The 19,634-nt window shown below is 37.7% G+C and overlaps 1 protein-coding gene across 16 annotated transcripts in view; it reads left to right on the top strand.

The window, feature by feature from the left end:
* Nucleotides 1-19,634, top strand: part of LOC135206510 (pumilio homolog 2-like) — a 438,165-nt gene that overhangs the window by 195,346 nt on the left and 223,185 nt on the right. For 2 of the 16 annotated variants that reach the window (XM_064237958.1, XM_064237943.1), the window contains exon 1: nt 11,361-11,520. The exons of 12 other annotated variants lie outside the window; for them this stretch is intronic. In XM_064237958.1, the coding sequence (XP_064094028.1) occupies nt 11,497-11,520 (24 nt within the window). In that variant the 5' untranslated portion in view covers nt 11,361-11,496. Of the gene's footprint in view, nt 1-11,360; nt 11,521-17,516; nt 17,758-19,634 lie in introns of those variants that run through there. 2 more of the 16 variants (XM_064237926.1, XM_064237939.1) reach the window with 2 other exon arrangements.

Here is a 19,634-nt window from a genome sequence, read left to right as displayed (position 1 = left end):
CATTGCCAGTGTTTTAATCAATGTTTTATGAGAATCGGATCGATAGTTTCATTTTTAAAAATGTTCAAGTTGTAACTCCTGTATTCCTTTTAGAATCTCGAAAGGAGGCTTTATACAGTTTCCAGCTGTGGTTTGATAAAGGCCTCCCTGGTTGTGCCTTTTTATGTGTACATAAATGATAAGTCTGCAGCGTGATTGCTTTTGTAAGTTAGGAATGTGTAATGAGGAATCAGTCAAGATTATGGCTGACAGCTACTATTGTGGTTGTGTGATTTGTCATTACGATAGATGATGTAACAACGGTCATTGTGTAATGGCAGTGTTTCATTGTTGGCATTTATTACTACTTTGGGATATTTACCAGGTAATAAAGATTGTAGCATCTGCTAGAAATAACTATATGTAGCTTTTATGATCTCTGCTGAAGCCTGTATACTTTTAAAAGAATCAATTCTTGGACTGACGAATGTTTTAAGGATACCTCAGAGGATTACAATAATACATTTTTGGCAGTCATTTTTAAAGCATTCTTTATTTGTCAATGAAATTACTCGTGTATCGCTTTGGTAAGTTTGACTTTTGGTTGACATTTTTGAGCCAAATTCCTAGATAGATACGTGTACCACACAGTTAACTTATATATATATATATATATATATAATATATATATATATATATTATATATATATATATATATAAATATAAATATATATTATATTATAATCTATAATAGATATATAATAATATTATATTATATATGATATATATTATATATATATATATATATATATATATATATATATATATATATATATATATAATATATATTATTGTATTTATGGCTGTGTCTTCAGTCTGGTTGATGAAATTGCATTCGTTTTCGTATTACTAATGTAACGTTCGTACATTGATATTCAGTTAGGTGGACCACCTCTGAATTTTAGTTGGCAAAGTCGAACACATTGCGTTCTTGGCAAATCCTTTATAGCCTTTAGAGTCGAGACTGAAATCGACTCGGTCTAATTTATTGTTAACTTAGCAAAATGCAAAGTTACTCAAGTGGAACCATTTAAATAAGTGGAGAACGTGATCTAAGCAGACTTGCATCAATTTACGATCGTTACGGGTTAAAATTAACATAAATTGATAGGTTTCCGCGGGAGTATTGAAGTCACGCCCGTTAGTGAGGAGAACGTTTGCTGTGGACGTTTATTTTCTATTTGGTGCTGACCTTTTCAGTTTTTATTCATAGCTGACCTTTTTATAGTTTTCTAATGCAGAATTGTCATCGAAATTTCAACGTTAAAGCCAGGGTTTTCACTACGCTCAAACCTGCTTCATGAAGCGAACTAATTATTGTCCGTTTTTTTTATCGTTAATTGGCCTGGTTGTTGGTATATTAGAGATTTGGCCATCCTTTTTTAATTTTAGTTCAAAGTGCTGCGTGGGTAGTCGTCATAAATTCTTCTTTAATAGCTGTTTGTTTTACGATAGCCGTTAAGCTTTTTGTTATGGTAGGAAGTTTCGGTATTATTTCGGCTCTTGCAATCTATTTTCTGGTGTCTGGGTAACCAAGTTTAATGCATTTGAGGTTGTTGGTAGATTTCTATACTTTCGGGTATTTTGTGTATGCTAAATATTATATTAGGACTGTGATTCAATATATGCAATTGAAAATACCATATGAAATATTACGTATTATTATATTAATTGTGCTCTGTGGTTTCTCACGAAATATATATATATATATATATATATATATATATATATATATATATATTATTATTATATATATATTATATATATATATATATATATATGTATTATATATATATATATATATATATATATATATATATATATATTATATATATATATATATATATATATATATATATTATATATAATATATATATATATATATATATATATATATATATATATATATATTATGTGTGTGTTTGTACGTATACTTTGGGCAGATTCCTATTTTGTTTTATTGATCGTATTATGTATACCATATATCATTTGATATACACAAAAGGTATCTTATGTGTTGAGCCAATACTCCTCCATTCCGTGTTATTGGGAGATGAGTTTCACAAAAGGTAGGAGTATGTCCTGGGGAAGAGCGTGGGAGGTTGCACCGAGTGGTATAGGATGTCTGGGTTAAGGTGTATTGGGGAAGAGCGTCGGAGTGGGGAAGGATCTGTTAACGGAGGGATGGAGGGAGGGAGGGAGAGAGAGAGGGAGGGAGGGAGTGGCGGTGGAGTGCCAGAGCCGAGATCGCAAAAGGTCAGGGTGCGTGGGAGTTTCTGGGAGGCCGAACGGTGGAGCTGCTCCCCCTTCTTGTGGAGCTGCGTTTAATTGCTGTTTTAGGCAGAATTGGGGTTAACGGCGCTGGTGGTGGGAAAGCCGCCACAGTCGACGGAAGAGTCGTATGCAAAAATAAAAGGAGGGAAACAATAGGGAAGTAAGGAGTTGACAGTAATTTTAAAAGGTTTCGTAGCACTGTTAGTTTTTTGTTTATAATTTTTTTTTTTTCGAATGGCCTGCCTCCACGCGGGTTCGCTATAGATTTTTTTGGCTGTTCAGGTTCGTGTCTCACTCTAGGGCGTTCCTTCTGAGTCATTGTGCCGTCTGGGTTTTTGAGTTCCCAGTTTTCGTTATATTTGCTGTTATGGTGATGGTTAATATTTTATGAAATACTTTTGGTTTAAATGGGATTATGGGTTAGAGTTAGATAGAAAAGCGGCGTCTATGCATATTTATTTTCAGCAATCATGTGTTTTTGATGAGTTGTGGACTTGATTATTTTATCCTTCAGGTAACTCATTTGTTTGAAAATGCATTCAATGTCAAGGTTACTCTTACTACATTTGATGTGTCATCGTTTGTTTGGGCGAACAAAGTTTGTTTCGTGACTTCGTTTATGTTTCGAATCTCACAGGTTCATTCAGAATTGTATATTTTGGGGAAAGCTACGACATTTTCCAGTTTATTAAGATGACCTCACTAGATAAAAAAGAAAAACACTTCGGCAAAGACATAATGACTTGACCCCAGCACGGGCTCTGCTCGTGAATAATCCTTCATGTTAACTATTATCCTATTTTTCACAAAAAATATTCATGCCTGCGTGACATTAGGTAGACTGATGTAAAGTTTAATTAAACATGGCACATTCTCGTTAGTTTTCCAATTTGGAAAGGCTGGGCTTATTAACTCTTTTTCTAGCTCGTATTACGTTTATTCTAGGTAAAACGAATATATATATATATATATATATATATATATATATATATATATATATATTGTGTGTGTGTGTGTGTGTGTGTGTGTGTGACAACGTGTTGATATGCTGAAAGTCCTTACTCGCGAGGAATTCAGTGATGCAATCAAGAGGGGACGTTCTGCTTTCATTATACCTAAAACATTTGACTGACCGAATCTACTATCTGTTGCTGCCGTTTATGTATCTGTTTACTGGGGAAGGCATTCTATGGAAATACGTCATTAAAGCTAGTTCTCGAGTAAATATATTGATATTTACTTGAGGCAATCCAGATTTTTTTCGTGGTTTGCGGTAAGGAAATGCTTCTGTATTTCAAGGTATTAATATTTGTCAAGAGTGATGAAGTATTATACCGTAGCTTTCACATTGCGAATGAGTGATCTTTTTAGCTTATGCCACAGCATATTTGTCTTCAGTTCCAGTATTGTTAAGCTTACTGAGCTGATCGCAAGCTTTGTTGACATTCAACCGTGAGGATTCTTGAGCAGCTTCCGAGAATGTTGTTTCTCTCGATAGGATATCCTTTCGTGGCGTTTGTTTCGGAAATGGTTGTTCATAATTCTTACGTAATAATCTTTAACGCCACACCATGTAGTGTTGAGTGACACTTCCCCTCGAATGGCTCCAGCAGTTGCGTCATATTGAGTATGTGTGTATTAGTATGCATGTAGTATAGAAGTTCATTTATCGTAAGCTATATCTGTTGAGCTTCATTTTTGTGCGTTGCTCGACGTTGAGGTCCCCGTTCTCGAAGCATTTCGCTTTATTTATTGTTTATAAATAAATATTATAGAATGTGTCTTTGAACTGGTAATTATTTTTTTATCCCAAAATATACTTCTTGGAAGATATTATTTTAAATATCCATCCTAATAATGGTTAGGGAATATGTAACACTGTAACGCACATCAAATACAAAATGTTGAGAAGACCACTAAAATTTTCCTCAATTTTCAAAACCTGTCGGAACATTTTTTTTTTATATTTGCCACCTCCATTCCCGAGGCAGAAATGGCCAGACAGAAGAAAAATTCCGGAAAAGCGGAGATCGATCGAGAAATGAGAAGGTTCTGGAAACACGAAGTAGAATGAAAATTCGAAAGTCGGTTTCCGCTCCTGAAGTTCTTGCAAATCATCCTTTGTTCTGAATGAGATTCCCACGTTGTCTTCTGTAGCAGATGTCGCCGATTTCCTATATCACAGTATTTTTATTTTTGAAGACTGTACTTTAGTTCTTGTTTAGCTGACGATGAATTGCGTATTTTCTGTTAAGGTTTGGTTCATGGATGAATAGCAGCGTTCAGCATTTCCATATTTTGGGATCACTGTTTACAGGACAATATTTTGAGTTATTTGTATTCGGTTTTATTGATAAAGCCAAATCCCATTATAGGCGATTAAAGTTTTATTAGTTTTGTGAAATATTTGTGCTGTAATGATGATAATAACTGAAAGGAATCAGACCCTGTCTTGTGAGCTGCATCGTGGAAGTTAATATTAACGGGGAAGAGAAGTGAGTAAAAAAAGATTAGTTCGCACAATCAGCCATCCTTTTTACAGAATAATAATAATAATAATAATAATAATAATAATAATAATAATAATATATGTTTTAATAAAAATAATGGCAGAATTAACAATTGTTTTTATACAAAATTCTCTCAGTTCTCCTTATGATTTGTCTTTCTGGCAAGCTGGTATTGCAGCTGCTTTGTGAATTCTGCCATTATCTTTAATTAAACCTGTTTGAAAGAAGGTCTGTTTCCAACATACACAATAATATAATAATAATAATAATATAATAATAATAATAATATTTCTCTACAAAAATAGCTGATAAGGACCCTTCTCCATAACGATGATTCGTCCCTGCAGAACGCGGTCTAGAAAGAACGCCGGATGCAATGTCACAAAGTAGGATTTTCTTCCTCCCTCGGTGCGGCGTTCTGTCAGCTCTTCCTCAGAAGTCCACCAAGGGCGTGTAAGGTTAAAGGAGGCGGAAGTCATTTCGGATCGGAGTAGACGGTCTGGTTTTTTGTCGGGACCCAGGGGTTTGGTGCATAACCCACGGGGGATTTTTTTCTTTTCTTTTTTTCTTCGCTAGTTACTCTTTTCCACACTTATTGTGATATTTGCTGACGGGTCGTCCGGACGAGTTTGAGTGGTCCCGAGCAGGCTCATCTCCACCGCCTCTACCCCTCCTCTCTCTCTCTCTCTCTCTCTCTCTCTCTCTCTCTCTCTCTCTCTCTCTCTCTCTCTCCAGCGGGAATATGGATTAAAGTATGATATGTAAGGTTTGATACAGTGGACCGTTTTGTTCGTTTGATGGATACGTTGCCGCGTGTTTACCTGCGTTATACCAAATGTAATTCGGTTTTACATTAGACTGTGATATACATCCATTATTACACTTGGATATCTGATTTTTATAGGAAATTATTTGTAGGTTTCATCTCTAATAACTAACAGAGTAAACGTGTGCTTCCTGATTAGGGTATTTGCAGAATTGTGTTTAAATCACATGCATTTGTTGCAGTTTTTTTTTTATTGAGGTTCCTGCTACTACATAATTATTAATGCATACGGAACAAGGATGATATGAGATGGTCAGTAACTTTTTATTTTCTTTTTGGCAAATTTCAATACTGTTTGTCGCAAAACTTATTTAGATTTCAGTCCAGGGTATTTTTTTTTAAAGATTTTAGGAGTTATAATTTACTGATGCAGTATTGACATATTTGTTTAAACTTTAAAAGATTTTTATTTTCTGGGTTGAAGAGTGACAAGATATGTCACGAACGTGTAGACTGGGAAATGTAATAAACAAGTATTTAAGAATGGGAAAAATGTCTATTCTGCCGAAAATGTTCTCGTGGCCTTTATGATATAAATCACTATTTTGACAGCATTAAAAAAAAAACATAGTTTGTCCATGAAATCGAGGCTGCATAAAAAAAACATTTAAAGAATAAACAAGTCTGCAAGTTTGTTTTGTAAGCATTTGGAAGTTTGAGTTGATTGACATTAGGGGATGTTGAACAGGGTTGGGAGAAAATGCAATTCATCGCATCTTCTTTTAAAACTCTGCGTCGAGGTTTGGATACTTGCTAGACAGTCGGTCATCCCCTGTTGCGGCTCACATATTCCCTGTCTAATTTATGTATTTCAGGAAGACTTTAATCACATTAATCTTTGTGTCTTGTGAATGGGATCCACTTTTTTTTCTAGCCATGTGTTTTTTTTTCTTTTTTAGACGATCCGTACGATAAAAGTGAACTTGGCGATTGTTGGAGGCAAAAAGTGGAGCCTCTGGGTGGTTAACATTTCAGCTGTGTTGCCAGTCTATAGTACTCAATGGTGTAGTGTATTGTTCTCTCATCCAAGACTCTTCGATTCAGGGCTCATAGGATTGTTATATGTGTATTTCTGACCATAGATATAATATAATCATGGCCTATAGAATTTTTTATACGTATTTTTCTTCCAATAGATACATACCGCACGTGTAATCATGTACCATCCATAGTTTATTGATATACTATATTGGCGTTTGTATGGATTTGCTCCATGATATAATTGCAACGTACAATATTCATACATTACCTTCACATACATATATATATATATATATATATCTCTATATATATATATATATATATATATATATAAACTCATGCAAATTTCCGATCGGTTTTATGCAAAATGTAAACAAGGACAAAACCCTTTTCTCTTAATGGGTGCCCAGGATTCGCCGTTGTGAGAGAGATTCTCTTAACGTTACTGCCTTGAGAACGAGCCACTAAAATTCACTGTAAACAAACTGGTGTCAATTATTGCCGTGGAAGACCAAGGGGTGAAAATGGCTTCTTGGGACTTGGGAGGAAATATTTTGGGAATCCTGTTTCGGAAGGTGACGCTCGGCTTGCTTTTGATACTGTGAATTCGTCTGAAGCCTGGATAGATTGTCAGAGTACAGTAAACTTGGGCCTATAGCCTACCTTTATTTACTCTCTACAGTTTGTTATTTATTTATTTATTTATTTTTTACTACTTGGCTCTGGAATGCGTTCTGGTGCAAGCGGCACAGGGCCAGGATAATGCCCGAATCTCTCGCGTAGTACATTTATCTATTCGGTAACTAGTTCTAGGCCGTATAAAAGATATTAGAAGAAGGGTATTTTTTATGACTAAGTTCATTTCATTTTTCCAGAAAACTTAAATTTTCTATTGCAACGGTTACTACCGGTATACCCCCCCCCCCAAGGACTTGTACTTATGTAGGAGTTTTATCGAGAATTTATGTATGCCGCGATCACCGTAGGTAGGTAGTGCAGTCGGTGTAACTCATGGGCGGTGCACTGTAAGCATTACTTACGGTTCTTTGCAACGTCCCTTCAACCCCTAGCTGCAACCGGTTTCATTCCTTTTACTGTGCCTACGTTCGTATTCTCTTTCTCTCATCTGACATTCCACCATTTTCTAACTCATTTCATAGTGCATCTGTGAGGTTTTCGTCCTGTTACACCTCTGTATCCTTTTCATTTTCCTTTCAGCACTGAATGACCTCTTAGGTCCCAGCGCTTGTCCTTCGGCCTAAATTGTACATAATATTTTTTTTGCAGTGATTGATTTTGTATTTGTTTAGCAGCTGTGCTTGCAGTCTTTTTCCTTTTAATTATGGTGCCTCGAATTTTGCTCTTGTCACAAGTATCATTATATACCAACCCTTTACTGTGACTTAAATTTGTAGTAACACTTACTTGGGGCCAGAAGTGCTGCTGTTTAATTTCCCAAATTACTGACGCACTGTCATGAAAGTTCTTAAAGGATTTTCGCCTTTAGGTCATCATGTGTTATCGTAGTTGAACTGCAAATTTTTCTTCGAGTATATACGCATGCGTCATTGAAGTCCTTGTGATGATTTTAGCTTTTGTTCAACCCCTGGGGCGATATTCAAGGGTGTTCGCCGAGTCCCTTCGGCAACCCACTTTTTTAGCTTTGTCTTTACCGCAATTCCTCCTCCTGTTCATCACTCTTGGTGTCTAACCCCTCTAATTATTACTGTTTGTGCAACTGTGGAGTTTTCTCCCAATTCCTCCTTCGATCACCTTATTGTCTATGTATACCTTGCTGTCCAACTGCTCCAACTCGCTCTTTTATTGTCTTGGCACTAAATTGGTGAAAATGCCCCGCCGGTTGGCTCCGTGATTTAAATATCGTAAATCAATCCTTTTGGTCAGATTTGTTATGGAAAGGTATTAACGAGAACGATGCACAGGACAAATCGATGGAGATGACTCATTCATAACGGCGACCCCATATAAAAATGGGTTAAAGAAGAAGAAGAAGAAGAAGAAGAAGAAAAGAAGAGAGGCTGTTGGTCAGACAAACCTATATTTTGGTCACTTAAGCATTCTTTAACAGTCATTCTCACATTTATATTGGGGCCTTCGTAGGAGTAGAGGCAACCATAGAATATGATGTTCATATGAAAAGAAAGAGAATGATATACAGAAAGAAGAGATCAGTTATAAGAAAAGAATAAATGATTGAACAAATCAATAAGTATAGCTAAAATGTAAATAAATTCTAAAATACAAGGAGAATTGCCTTGCAGCTTCGTTGGAACTTTTGAGGCTCTAATTGCACATCGTCCTCTGGGAGGCTGTTCCACAGTCCAACGGTGTGAGGAACAAAGGAGCTCTGGAACTCTGAAGATCGACAGCGAAAACATTTACTGAATAGCGGTGCTGCCTATCAGCGAATCTGGCTGCTCTTGGCGGATAAAGGTGATCGGTTATCAATTGTGAATGTGAAATATTGCTTTCAAATACAACTGATAGTATCACTGTGTGTGTGTGATGTGTGTGGGCGCGCGCGCTGCCTAGAAGAGTCTGCTAACAACTAACTTTACTCTCGAACTGGATTTTTGAGTTAAAGTCGTTCTTTCCTCAGTCTACTCAGTTGTGAGCCGACCTTGATTGTTAATATGGTGCTTAAATGCTTCTTCAGGGAAAACCGATTTAACTCCTACCGCAGTTCTTCGTTGGACGAGTGGTTTTCGCGCTCGTCTACCAATCCAGTGGTCCGAAGTTCGATTCTCGGCTCGGCCAACGCGGAATCAAATGGATGTATTTCTGGTGATAGAAATTCATTTCTCGATATAATGTGGTTCTGATCCCACAATCAGCTGTAGGTCCCGTTGGTAGGTGACCAATTGGTTCCTAGCCACGTAAAAATATCCAATCCTTTGGGCCAGGCCTAGGAGAGCTGTTAATCAACTCAGTGGTCTGGTAAAACTAAGATATACTGAACTTAACTCCTACCGCTTATCAACAAATACCTTTGCTGAGCCCTGCCTTTCGAAATTCATTCAGTGTTATTGTTCCCATTCATTTTCGTTCAGTAACGATTTATTTTTCCCTAAAATGTATTGTTGCTTGCGTAGAGCATAAAACTAATCTCTCTCTCTCTCTCTCTCTCTCTCTCTCTCTCTCTCTCTCTCTCTCTCTCTCTCTCTCATGCCCTTGTGTCAGAATGGACTGCTGCTCGAACGGCCGTAAGATCAGCAGTCGTATCGAAAGGTAGATGTAACTGGTTGAAATTCAGGTCTAAGACATTCCCGTAAACCGACTACTCAAATGGTAAGCACACCCTGCTGTCACCATGACCGTCACCAGCATATTTCCCAGATAATGCTCATTCGTCGAAAACGACTGGCGATGCTGTTAGATAAGAAGATTTCTCTTCTAAGTTTACAGAATCTGCGTCTGGTCTCTTCAGCTCGAATTTGAATTGAGGTCAGAACTCGACGAATCTGTTGTGACAAAGCCGGGACATTGTTTCAATTGAAAATGTTGGATATTGAAGTCTGGTCAACGTACACTTAAAATTGAATATGTAAGGAAGCCACTTAATTTTTTTTTTGTCATTTCAGAAAGAACATCAGACATAAGAATACACCAGTTGCCAAATGTGGAATTAAACTCGTTACTTATGTTCAATCTTTCGTTCTCTCTTGATTATGTTTTTTGCAACTTAGGCCTAACAACAAAATTTCTATTGAATATCGTAGCCCCTTTATCAACTTTCATCAGAATACAAGAGATACCAAATGTGGTATTAGATTAAAGCTGTCACCTGTGTTGGGACTTTCTTTCTCCCTTGAGCATATTGTTTGCAGCGTAGGCTTAATCCCAAGAATTTCCTTCATTAGTTTTTCGAAGCCTTTAACTGCGTTTCTCTCTGGTTTTCGTAATCCGTATTTTTGTAACGCTAATTGACAAAATGGCTTAGGTATTTCGTAGGTAAAATATATTTTAATGTAATATTATTTTGACATCGCATTATTTTTTTAAATATCAATGAATTATATACTCATCATATAATTTTGAATTTAGCTTCCATGTTTACGGTGCCTGTGCAAAGCGACTTGTATTTGTAACACCAGGTTAGTCACCGTCTTTATAACGTTGTTAAAGGATAAAGCTTAACCGGTGCACTGTAGGTAATTGTTTTGAGGGCCGTGGCACATCGATCAGCCTATGTTGAGTGAATATGAGCACATTCCTGGCATACTTGTGGGTGTAGGTTTTTTTCTTCTTGCCAACTTAGGGTGGTATTTGATGAAGATGTTTAACAAAGCATAGGTATTCGATCCATTTATTTCGTCGTATGTCATTTTTCTATGTATATTGCTTTACCACATGACAGATGAGGGCCGCATTGACACGTGTAGATAATGAACTTTTTTATCTGTCAAACTTTAAATTTCCCGCTGTACTCGGGAGTGGTTACCATACTAGATATCCTACGGAAAATAAGTCACGTCGCTTTTCTCATTGCCGTTATTCCGCCCATAGAACGACATAGTTGGCGAATGCTGTTTTGCCTAGACTTGCTCTTGCATGTGAGCTGTTATTTCAGGTGGCCCTGTATAGAGTAAAGTTGATACACTCGTGAAAATGTGGAAAATGGAGGTGTTTGTGCGCAGTACTGATCGCGCATGTCTCCCCCTCCTCCCCCAGGGCCAGTGCTTCGGGTCTGGTGGTAGTCGTCGTCTTTGTCTTCTTCAGTCTGTTCCCAGATTGACCATGGAGTGAATGCGCGTGGCACTTGTGTGATTTAGCGCCCCTTTTGTGTATTATTTGTAAATATTCAAGACCTGTGTAATATAGTGTGTACATTTTGACGCAAAGGATATGCGGGAGTTGAACGAAGAGATGGTAAGTTGGACATATCGTTGTTTTTTCCTCTAAAAGCGCGGGAAGCGCGAGTTCCCTCCCTAGAGGAGCAGCAACAAGTTATGCGCTGAGAGAACGGCGGCAGCCATGTTGGTTAGTGGTTCTGGTATATAGCTTTCTTTTATCACATTCACGTCAGAAATTTTCTCTCTGCGTTTCCTGTACACATTGAGAGAGGTGCTGGTGCAGTGGGAATGTCGGGAGGGAGTTTGTGAGGTGTAGAAGGGCCGGAGTGATTGTCCTGAAAGAGAGAATGGGAAGATGATGACGTTTTGTTGTAGGTGACTCAGAGCCAGAAGAGCGGGGAAGTAAGTGTTCCCGCATCGGCTGCGGCGACCGCCAGAACGATGCCATGTTGGGAGATTCTGTCTGTCCCTCGACAAACAAGCGCGAGAGAGAGGGAGAGAGATCATGAACCCGAATACAATTCTTTGGATATTACTTTTGCTTACGTTTTTATCTTTTTTTTTTTTTAATATATACATTATCCTTTGTTCATTCTAATGAACATCATATTCTTTGGGAGTTTGAAGTTTAAGTCTTTGGGCCCTGTAGACTTGTTCCGTAAGAATAAGGTTAATCTGGATATAATAATAATAAATTAGAAGAGAGTTGGGCTTACGGAGCGAGAGAGACTGATGTTCTTAAAATTTCGTTTGTGCCTTCAATAAATGCATAGGCTTTATTGCGGAGAAATTTGTTGGTGGCTAGGAAACGTAGAGTTCGATTTCTCGTTTCCACTTCGGGGATGATTGAATGGCAATGCCGTTCTCTGTGCCATCCCCCAGGCAGGCTACGCTGTTTTCCTCGATTCTTCGTCGTTTTCTCTGCCAAAAACATTTCCCTAAAGCTGTCAAGGCGTGTATACATATTAGTCTCAAATTAATTTTTATCCATTCCATTGACACGTGTTTAAACAGCCAGTAGCTTGAATGGAACTTGTCGTCAAATGTAGTCTAGAAACCGAAAACATTAGGTACAACGCGATGCTAGAGCAATGGGAATAAGCACACGGTAGACTACAGTTAGTCAGTTTTGACCCGTTTCTTGCTTAGTGAAGAATATATTGTCGCTCAAAACCTTGTTTTCAAGGTCAAGTGGGTTAGTTTCGCAAATTATAGACAACGTTAGGACTGCCTACCATACCAGTTTACACTGACTGCATAGTCGATAGCATAACAGTAGTAGGTATGCCTGTGGTTGTATAAACAGCTCAGTTGAAAACAATGATTAGCATTAATAATTACTCTCGAGAACCTTTCGCCCTGTCTTGGCAACCATTCCTGGGATTATAGTTTTTCAGAATACCTTGTCTCATGTTTAATTTCATTTGTTTTGTATAATTTTACGTATAAAATGTTTGTTTCCACACACAAACAAGAAGAGTTTTCCTGTCCTAACTTTCATGACGAGTGCTTTCAGGCTCGGTTAATGCGTTTGCAAAGACGAATTCTTCGTTGTCATTGAATTATTTTCTTAAGAGTAGATAAAAGTTCAGTGTCGTATCTCGAACAGGTCAATACAGAATTGCAGAGAACATGAACGTAAAGGTAGGTAATTAGGGTTCAATAACTGGCATGTGCAGTGATCATCCAAAAGAATGCACATGACCGTGCATAGGCTTAGTTTAGATGTCTTGTACCATTTGGTTATCATTTGATGTGAAATTACTTAAACGCTCATTTGAAGTGGGTAGTCAAGAATTTGTTTGTTTCTCGCCGACAGACATGTTAGAAATCTGTTTATTGATAAATTGCAGATAATTGTTTTTAAAGGAATGATTTAGTTAGTGGTTTTGTATCAATTGAAATTTATCCTGATATTTACAGTGCTCTCCTTATAATGTACATACTGTAATGATTATTATATGTACTGTTATGTGTGATGGGTATTTTTGATACTCAAGTCAGCTGGTCAGTTGGGGTGTTGTCATTTCAGTGATGGGCAATATTTTTTTACGTTATGGGTTACAAATACGTGCAGGTTTGGTTGGGAAATTGTTTGTTTAGTGGTATTTTTTGATAATACGAGATTATGGTATTTAAAACTTGGTTCTGTGGGTTTTTTTGTTGGTATGTATAGTATTTTGGTGTTACTCTTTTTTTTTATGACCTAAGAGTTGTACAGTTCTGGATTGGTTTATACTGTTTATTCAAATAGACCTGGCATGTTTTGAAATACAAGTTCGATTAAGAATTTAGGTAAATACCTTTTGTGTGTTGTTTTATTTTTTTAATAGGTGGAGAAATTTTGTTTGGCATGATCACAAAGAATGTGATAATCATAGTTGATGCAAGATTTTGTTGATTTTACGTAAAAGCCGGTATTGTGAGGTTCCACGCTGAAAACTGGTTGCAAGTTTGTGTTGTATGGGAATCCTGCACAAAACGCTGTTTGTTTTTAGTCAATATTAGTGTCATGACTGGCTTGCCTGTTAGGTAATTTCGATTGATATGTACGTAATGCTGCTTCCTCATGCGTTTGTCTCTTTATAAAGTAAATTTTTGGTGATTCTGGTTTAAAGTTAATTCTGTTGGTGGTGGTGCTTAATATACAATAAATGCTCAGGGGTTTCACACAAACGATACTTTTTGCAAGTTGTGTGTTGTACTGTAGCCCCTCACAAATCTCTCTCTCTCTCTCTCTCTCTCTCTCTCTCTCTCTCTCTCTCTCTCTCTCTCTCTCTCTTGTTTGGGTTTTTACAAACAATACGTATACTACTAGGTATATAGGTTGTTGAGTATGGTCAGGTTGATATACTTGTTCTCTCATTGTGTTACATGACAAGACCCAAGAAAAAGTACTCTTTTAAAAGAGAAAATTAAAGAAAAGTACACTTGCATAAGCGCTGACCCTCAGCCGAGCTTGAAAGTTTGTATATACTTTGGACACGGAATTGTTAGTTCCTTGTTTGTAAACAAGATTTTGTTTACGTTTGACCATGTATCAAAGTAACATGTCATCTTCACTAAATATTATAATGGACTTAAATCCCTTTGACTATATATATATATCTTTACTTTTTTCTTTGTAGATAAAATGTAAGGATTAGCATGGTAACAATTTGATGTAACCTTTTCTCGAGGTGAGCAAAGAGCTTTACTCATTTCAACATTCCTCTAGAACCCACTGCATTAGTTTCGACCAAAGTTAGTAGTAAACATCCCTCTGCCCAAATAAAACCTTCAAAAGGCAGATTGGCAAAGAATACTGAAAGACTAAAGAGTTACAAACTCCTTTTAAAAACTACATGTACTGATTTTAATCATCAGAACAGGTGATTATTTTTTTTAAGATCTAGCACTAATTATGTTGGCTTCCTTATTTAATGTAGATTGAAACTACTGCATAGGCTATTGGCAAAAGGGTTTTACTAAAGAACGTCTTGGGGAAAACATCCGTTCCATTAAAATACTACTCAAAATATAAAAAGAAAAATACATTTTTAGATTAACATGTGTCCTCGTGTAATGTGTTATTATTGTTATTATAAAATAGTTTAACCAGACCATTGAACTAACTGTCGGCTCTCATAGGGCAGTCCCGAATGTTAGTATGAAATACCAGGTCTAGGCCGCACACCAAGAACTGAGACCAAGTAGGTTATTCGGTCTGGTGATCAATTAATGAAATTTGATTTAATATAGATATCGTTTTCTTCATTAGGGATTCAAAGTCCTTGAGTTGGAATAGATATGGAAAAGAATCGTCGTTAGGTTAGTTGATTATTAGTGAGCTGCTCCTTTCTACGGAAGAATGTGCTTGGTTGGTAGTCTTTAAAATGATTCAAATTGGTATCCAATCAAAATATTGTTCAATCACTTGAGTTGTTGAAAATGTTACTGATTTCTCTCTGAAATGTTTGCTTATGCTGGTGATGTAGTGTTATGGATTATTTTTAGACTAAGTACATTGATACCGTGACGACAGTATTCAAAGAATTTTGGAGAGGTTTGTGGATGAAGTCAGGATTACGTGTAGGGTAACCGTTTTCTATTTTGTCGAGTTTTTTCGTGTAATGTGGTTACTAATTTCATGGAGACCAGAACAAAGTTATTAATACTTTTGAACTGTATTTTTCCCCCTGCTGTTAATACCAGGTTATAAATAGGTTGTGTTTTTCGCTGCGGTTGGACTCGACCCTATGAATGCGTAATGGGCGTGGTCGGCTTTCTCTTGACTCGCGCTGATCTGCATTCTCGCATTTGTGTACCCAGGGCAAATGCGTTCGATGCAAAGAGTTATTTATTGGGTTTTCGTTTCCATTCAGCCCTAAAGTAAATGTCAGGTGGATTATTTCTCCTGCAGATCGGTGGGTTTGCATACGATATGTAGAGCCACCGTTCTACCCTTTCATTCGTCGATTATAGAACATAGGAATTATGATTTCATTTAAAGGCTTTGATTTTTTTACTGATTTAAAGTGAATGTATCAAGAAGACTTGACAATTCAGTTTGCGAAATTAGCCCAGGACTGCGAGGATGGTTTCAAAAGGTATTATATATAATTTTCCCTTATCTATTGAGGGAGATTTGTTCATAGCACTCCCAGTACGCATTATTAATATCATGTCTTATTATCACACTACAGCAAATCTTGTATAGTTGTCTGAATAAAATTTAATGTTCTTGATGGTATCAAGGCTTAAAATTTCACTTACCAGAGGAACTCTGTACTGGTACTTAATGGCTACATATATGTTTGTGTACTTATAAGTAGCCGTGGAGCAATGCATGTTTCTAGCGATCCTCTCAACGAGATTAAATTGGAATTTTCACTCTGCCCTGTAGTTCGTTTGTGCGAATATATTAAGCACCTGCGTGGGGCATCCACAGAATGCCTGTTTAGTATGTACCTGTTGGACCATGCTGACCAGCCGGGAACTTTTTGTTACTTTTACTGTCATGGTGGCAATTCGTTCTAATTAAGATAAATTCCTAGCGTTTTTATTTTATTTTAATGATATGGAACCATTTAGTAATCAGCCCGTGATGAAGTGTATGAACACCATTAGGTTTTATGAGCACATGTGTTACTCATTTGTTGTAGGGTACACGTTTTGAGGTAAACATACGAGGCCATATGGAAGATTCTTCACCAGTAAGATGCATGATGCTTTTGTTCACTGTACTGGGTTCGAATGTAATTTTTTGCGCTAAGTCTGTTTCAGAAGGATTCTGTTTGTGCTATTTTATAACACAATGTAACTGTAACTTTGAATTTGATTTATTTAATGAAGGGTACGGAGTGTCAACTTTCATGTCTTCGGTGTACTACTAGTGTGCATTTATTGTCAGCTAAACCGTCTTCAAAAATGCTAGGGAATTTGTTCGGTTGGATGTTGGAAGTGGGCTTGAACTGTTGTTGGGTATGTGGTTATATTTAGCTGAACCATATGGCATTGAGAGATTTTAAGGGAGGGCTGGGTATATTCTTGGTAGGGGGTAGAGTAGATGTTACGTGTGACCAGTTTTTGTTTCAGATATTTAGAGTACTACCCGATATTGTAATAGCCGTGGACAGTACTTTGTTTTTCACGAGCATTGCAATAAATAATTTGATATGCTGTGCACGTGTTCACTTGGTGGTGGCAGGGCACGTGAGTTGGTTTGGCGCTTGTGTGCGTGTGTACGTGTGTGGTTCCCCTCTCCCTCTGGCTCTTGGGTTAGGCACCCCGTTCGTGGTGCCAAGCCAACATGACTTCCTCCAAGTTTTCCATACGATACAATTTCGTTTTCGTTCTTATTAGTTTCATATATGTTGCACATCATTTTTGGTAGAAATTTGTATGCTGTTGATCAAGTTATTTTCAGCAAATAACTTGGCTTGTTTCTGTATTTCGTCCCTCCCTGTACTCCCCCCTGCCGATTGTGGGGTGGGGGTTAGCGATGCTGGCTGCAATGACGGTGATCGTTGCCTTACAGTAGAGGGGGAGAGATACAGAAGAGAGGTATTATAGGGCACCGTGTGGTGTGTGTCCCCGGGAGAGTAGTTTCTCTTCATGTGGGAAGATACAGCCGGAGTCTTGTGGGGACTTAGGGAGCGTGAATGCGTTTGTATGTCTTGAAGTACTGCCGTAGACTGCATCTCATTCTGGCGAAGTGCTAGAGGTGACTGTTGAACCAGGAATTTTTGGTTTTTGGAGAGAGATGCCAGTTGTATTTGCCCTGTTGCCATGCACTCTACCGCCGACTTCGCATGTCGCCGTGCCAGCAAAGGTAAGGCATTGTTGTAGTGTATGAAGTTCGGTTTAAAGTGCCGATTTATTGTGTCGTTTTAGATGGGTTCAATGCCTGACTTCATTCATAGTCATGATCTAAGGCGTCAATTGATCGTTTTAGGGGAAACACATTTTTTTAATTCATCCTTTTGACTTTGGTTATTTTCATTCAAAATGAATTTAGGACAATTTTATACTAAATTTTATATATATATAATTATTATTATATATATAGATATATATATATAGTATATAGTAACGTTTTATAGCAAGTATACTGAAGGGGTAAGATATAGTCAAGAAAGTAAGATTTGTTATTTTTGGACACTACCCTTGCCAATGCCTTGATCGTCGGTGGCCTTAGCACCAGAAAGTTTGATTTATACCCGTAGCTTTGCCTCCTTTGCCAAGTAAGATGAGACAGGTGCTGTTCACGCATAGGTTTAAATTTTAGCCATTTTTGCTCTTATTTCACTGGCGAAGAATTTTATGAAGATTTGTTGTTGATATTTGTATCTGTTCATCATAATCCCTGTTTATTTTTGGCGACTTTCATTTGGTCTGCCTGGCAAGCCGGGTCTCGTTTGTTTTATACAGTGAATAACTTTTTCTTCTTCAGAGTCGAAACGGGCTTTGGTCTGATAACTTAATCGTGCCTGTTTTCATCATATTCATTTTGGCGTTTCCTTAATGACTTATGTAGTGGTTGTGTAGTAAAGTTACCAAAGAATTTCACTACTCACGCCTGCGTAAGGAGATAGATACCTAGCACCTCTTATTATGTACCTGGTATGTCCCTGTTTAGCAAACGAAAAGGAGTTGGCCGGGCTGCCTGTGAACAGAAGTCGCTGAACTAGCGAACAGGGGTAGCAAAGCACTATTGCAAAGTGGTAAAGCTGTATTAGTTTTAGTAGCAACATAGTTACGAGTCAACGACTTACGGCCAGCTCTCCCTCACCTGAAGGTTCATGTTCAAAGAGTTCCTGGCAATGTTCTGAATGATTTAACTAAAAAATTTGTCTTGATACATCAAATTATATCTGTACATGTACTCAACTTCATGAATGCAGCCATGCTATGCAACATCTGCATCGCCCAAATGCATAAAGGTATTTCGGTCAGTTGCTGCCTTGTCTGTCGGAGACAAGGGAAAACTTACGCTGGCCCCTATGGCCCATGCCGTTGATGAACGAATTGATGATAGTGGCCTAGTCATGGGTGGGAAGGGGTTGAGTGAGGCGCACCGAGTTGTGGGTACTCGTTTCCGAGGACTGTGTGTGGGGGTGGTTGTTGGTGTGGGGGGGAGGAGTCCTTGAGCGCTGTGTCGCAAGAGAAAGCTTACAGCGTAAAAGTATCCACGTGGTTGGTAGCTCTCTGCGTTTCATGTTGAGAATTAATGACACTGGCTCCGATCATCCCCAGGTTTTTGGTGCACTTTGGTATCAAGTAAAATTTGGTTTTTGCCACCGGACCTTTTTATTTTTAAAATGTTACAATTATATGTATTTCAGAGAGGATATAAACGTTGCCGATAATCTTGAGTGTTTTTATTCAAGGGGTTGATGTATTTGTAGAAATTTTTCATCCTTTCGAGACAAATCAGACCGTGTACAGCTGATGATCCACTCCTTCCAGCAGAATAAATCAATGAATACTATAGATTTTAGAATAAGATAGGTTGTCGGGGCTTGGTAGCAAAGGTATTATGAGCCCGTCTGAATGGAAAAACGTTTTTCAAGAGTCACAATACGTATGTTTTCTGATCCGCAGGAAGACTTATTGGGATGAGATTGTTGCCCCCTAACCTTTTTCGATCCGGTTAATGCCCGTTACAGACGATTAAAAACTAGATTTATAATTCACTGCCCATATGAG

Source organism: Macrobrachium nipponense, chromosome 11 (genome assembly GCF_015104395.2).
Source record: "Macrobrachium nipponense isolate FS-2020 chromosome 11, ASM1510439v2, whole genome shotgun sequence".
Taxonomy (NCBI): domain Eukaryota; kingdom Metazoa; phylum Arthropoda; class Malacostraca; order Decapoda; family Palaemonidae; genus Macrobrachium; species Macrobrachium nipponense.
The sequence above is the reverse complement of the archived record's forward strand: the minus strand, read 5'-3'. Positions and strand labels throughout refer to the sequence as shown.